This window comes from Salvia splendens, chromosome 21 (assembly GCF_004379255.2).
Source record: "Salvia splendens isolate huo1 chromosome 21, SspV2, whole genome shotgun sequence".
Lineage (NCBI taxonomy): Eukaryota > Viridiplantae > Streptophyta > Magnoliopsida > Lamiales > Lamiaceae > Salvia > Salvia splendens.
The window spans coordinates 4,562,818-4,565,098 of record NC_056052.1 but is presented as its reverse complement, the minus strand read 5'-3'; the positions used below and the strand labels follow the sequence as shown (position 1 = coordinate 4,565,098).

General features: G+C 39.1%; 1 protein-coding gene across 1 annotated transcript; it reads right to left on the bottom strand.

The window, feature by feature from the left end:
- Positions 1-225: 225 nt before the first annotated feature.
- On the bottom strand, positions 226-2,281 carry LOC121783835 (putative pectate lyase 2). The gene is made up of 4 exons (XM_042182011.1): positions 1,435-2,281; positions 1,145-1,248; positions 898-1,036; positions 226-722 (listed from the first exon to the last, which is right to left on the bottom strand). The coding sequence occupies exons 1-4, from the start codon at positions 2,128-2,130 to the stop codon at positions 504-506; spliced, it is 1,158 nt and encodes a 385-aa protein (XP_042037945.1). The 5' UTR covers positions 2,131-2,281; the 3' UTR covers positions 226-503.

Here is a 2,281-nt window from a genome sequence, read left to right as displayed (position 1 = left end):
TTAGACACGAACGATATTATTCCTTCCTTCCACGAAAAATAGTCACATTTTTTTCATTTTTGGGCATCCATAAAAAATAGTCTGATTCCAAAAATAAAAATTACAACTATATATTTCACAACTTGTAGGTTTGGCTCTTCAACCATCAAACCCCTTAACGTTAGCAAAAATTACTACGTGCGGAATTTCAGACTGGATTTAATACAAAAATTCAAGATTCCAACATCATAAATATAAATCAAATAAACATCCGTGCATACAAATAATTTACAGCGTGGCCAAATCTCCAAGAGAAAAAGCTGGCTAACACTATATTTGCAGTTAGCAACTTAGCACAAGCTCTCCCTCAAAACTGATACTTAAACTGAAAAAAAAAAACACTGAAATTTTCAACTAGCCTTATTCCTGCTTTTCTCTAAAAACGGCAGGTTGATTTTACAATGATATATGATGATTTTTGTATGTCACAAAATCACTATCATATACTATTCACATGAAACATTTTAGCAAGGTCTATTAGCATAGCAGTTCAATGGGCCTGCATCCGTCGTTAACGAAGGCACCATCGATCCATCTGCCACACGAAACGACTGCGCTTTGGTGTAGCCAGGAGTTATGCTTCCATATCCAGAAGGCACAAAGTATGCCCCATTCATGAACCTATCCCTTGATGATCTCCATTTCCAACTGTTCCATCCATTTTTAGCCTCTCTCTTTGTAACCTGTCCAAATATTATTCAATCCACAATTAGCAACTATTTTAGTAGTTATATAAACATAACAATTTATCGAACCGACACGAGCCACAAGATTCAATTTGTGCTGACACGATGAGAACTGAAGTAATCCAATAATTTCATGTTGGTTCATGTCGTATCGAAAATTGTTAGGACTTACTTGTTTTGTAGAAGGATTGTTAGGGGCCATGAAGTAGTTGCCTTCACTGAAAATAGTTGGATTGGCACTTCCACCAATAGCATACATTTGCCATTGGTCGTATCTATTATTTGCCACGTGTGCATAACCTAACCTTACCCTGCCATAGTCAAGAAGTTAATTGTTACATGTAAAATCCAATTTGGATTACTAATCATTAATGTTTGTCATAAACCAAATAAAGTTAATTCAAATTGAGATAGTTCACCTTGGCATTCTTTGAATCAAACCAGGCCCAAAACGGTTGAAAGCTACGGTAACTTTTATTTTTTTGTCCTCCAAATTCTTGTCATCATGGCCAAACAACATAACCTGCCATCAAAAATAAATTGTCCATGATTATATATAAGTACATATATAATGAATTGAAAGTGGAATTCAACCCTTTTCAATGAAATTTGAATCCAATCGAAGAAATAAGATTATTTTTTATGGACGAAAGAATTAATAAGGAGTATTTATTTCAGTCACACCCTAAGTCAAATGTGGACAACTTACTTTATCATGTTGTGCAAAGAAATTGTTGGAGATGGTTATCCCGGTGGAGCCGTGGATCACGTCAATGAGGCCGTCGGTGGCACGAGCAAGATAACAGTGATCGATCCACACGTCGGACGAAGCAAATATGTCGATGGCGTCGCCATCAGAGCCGCGTCGGTGGCCGAGGTGGGTAGGGCTATCCCGTACAGTCCCGGACTTCCCGGGCTTACAATCATGGATACTAATACCATGTATAATCACATGGCTCACATGTTGTATAGTTATGCAAGGCCCATATGCAATCTCAACCCTAACCCCTCTCCCATCAATTGTTTTGTAACTATTTATCATGAGCTCATTTTTCAGCTTTATGACCATGTTCCTAGCAAAAACAATCCATAGTGGCTTGGATTGGATCACTCCGTACCGGAGCGTGCCCGGCCTCGGGATGGCCGGATTGTCTGATGGGTCGGTGACCACATAGATCGCGCCGTATTTTCCCCCAATTGCATTCTTTCCGAACCCCACCACACAATCAGCCAGGGCTTGGCGGTTGGCGCCCCAATTCGATTTGGGACGCCAACATGAGTCTATAGGGTTCATGACCTTGTTAGAGGTTTTGTAGGAGTATTGTGAATAGACTAGGGTTGTGGATAAGTTGAGGGATAGTAGAATTAGAGTTAGTTTTTGTAGGATTGAGATTGTTGGGACCATGGTGTGGAGCAGTTGGGATTTAGGTACAAGATTTAAGAAAGAGATGTCACAATTTATACACACACATATATGTTAAGTAAATAAAAGGTGGCAGCCCACGTTTATGTCGGAATGTTTCTTTGGTCTTTGGCTAAGATTATGGGGAGATATA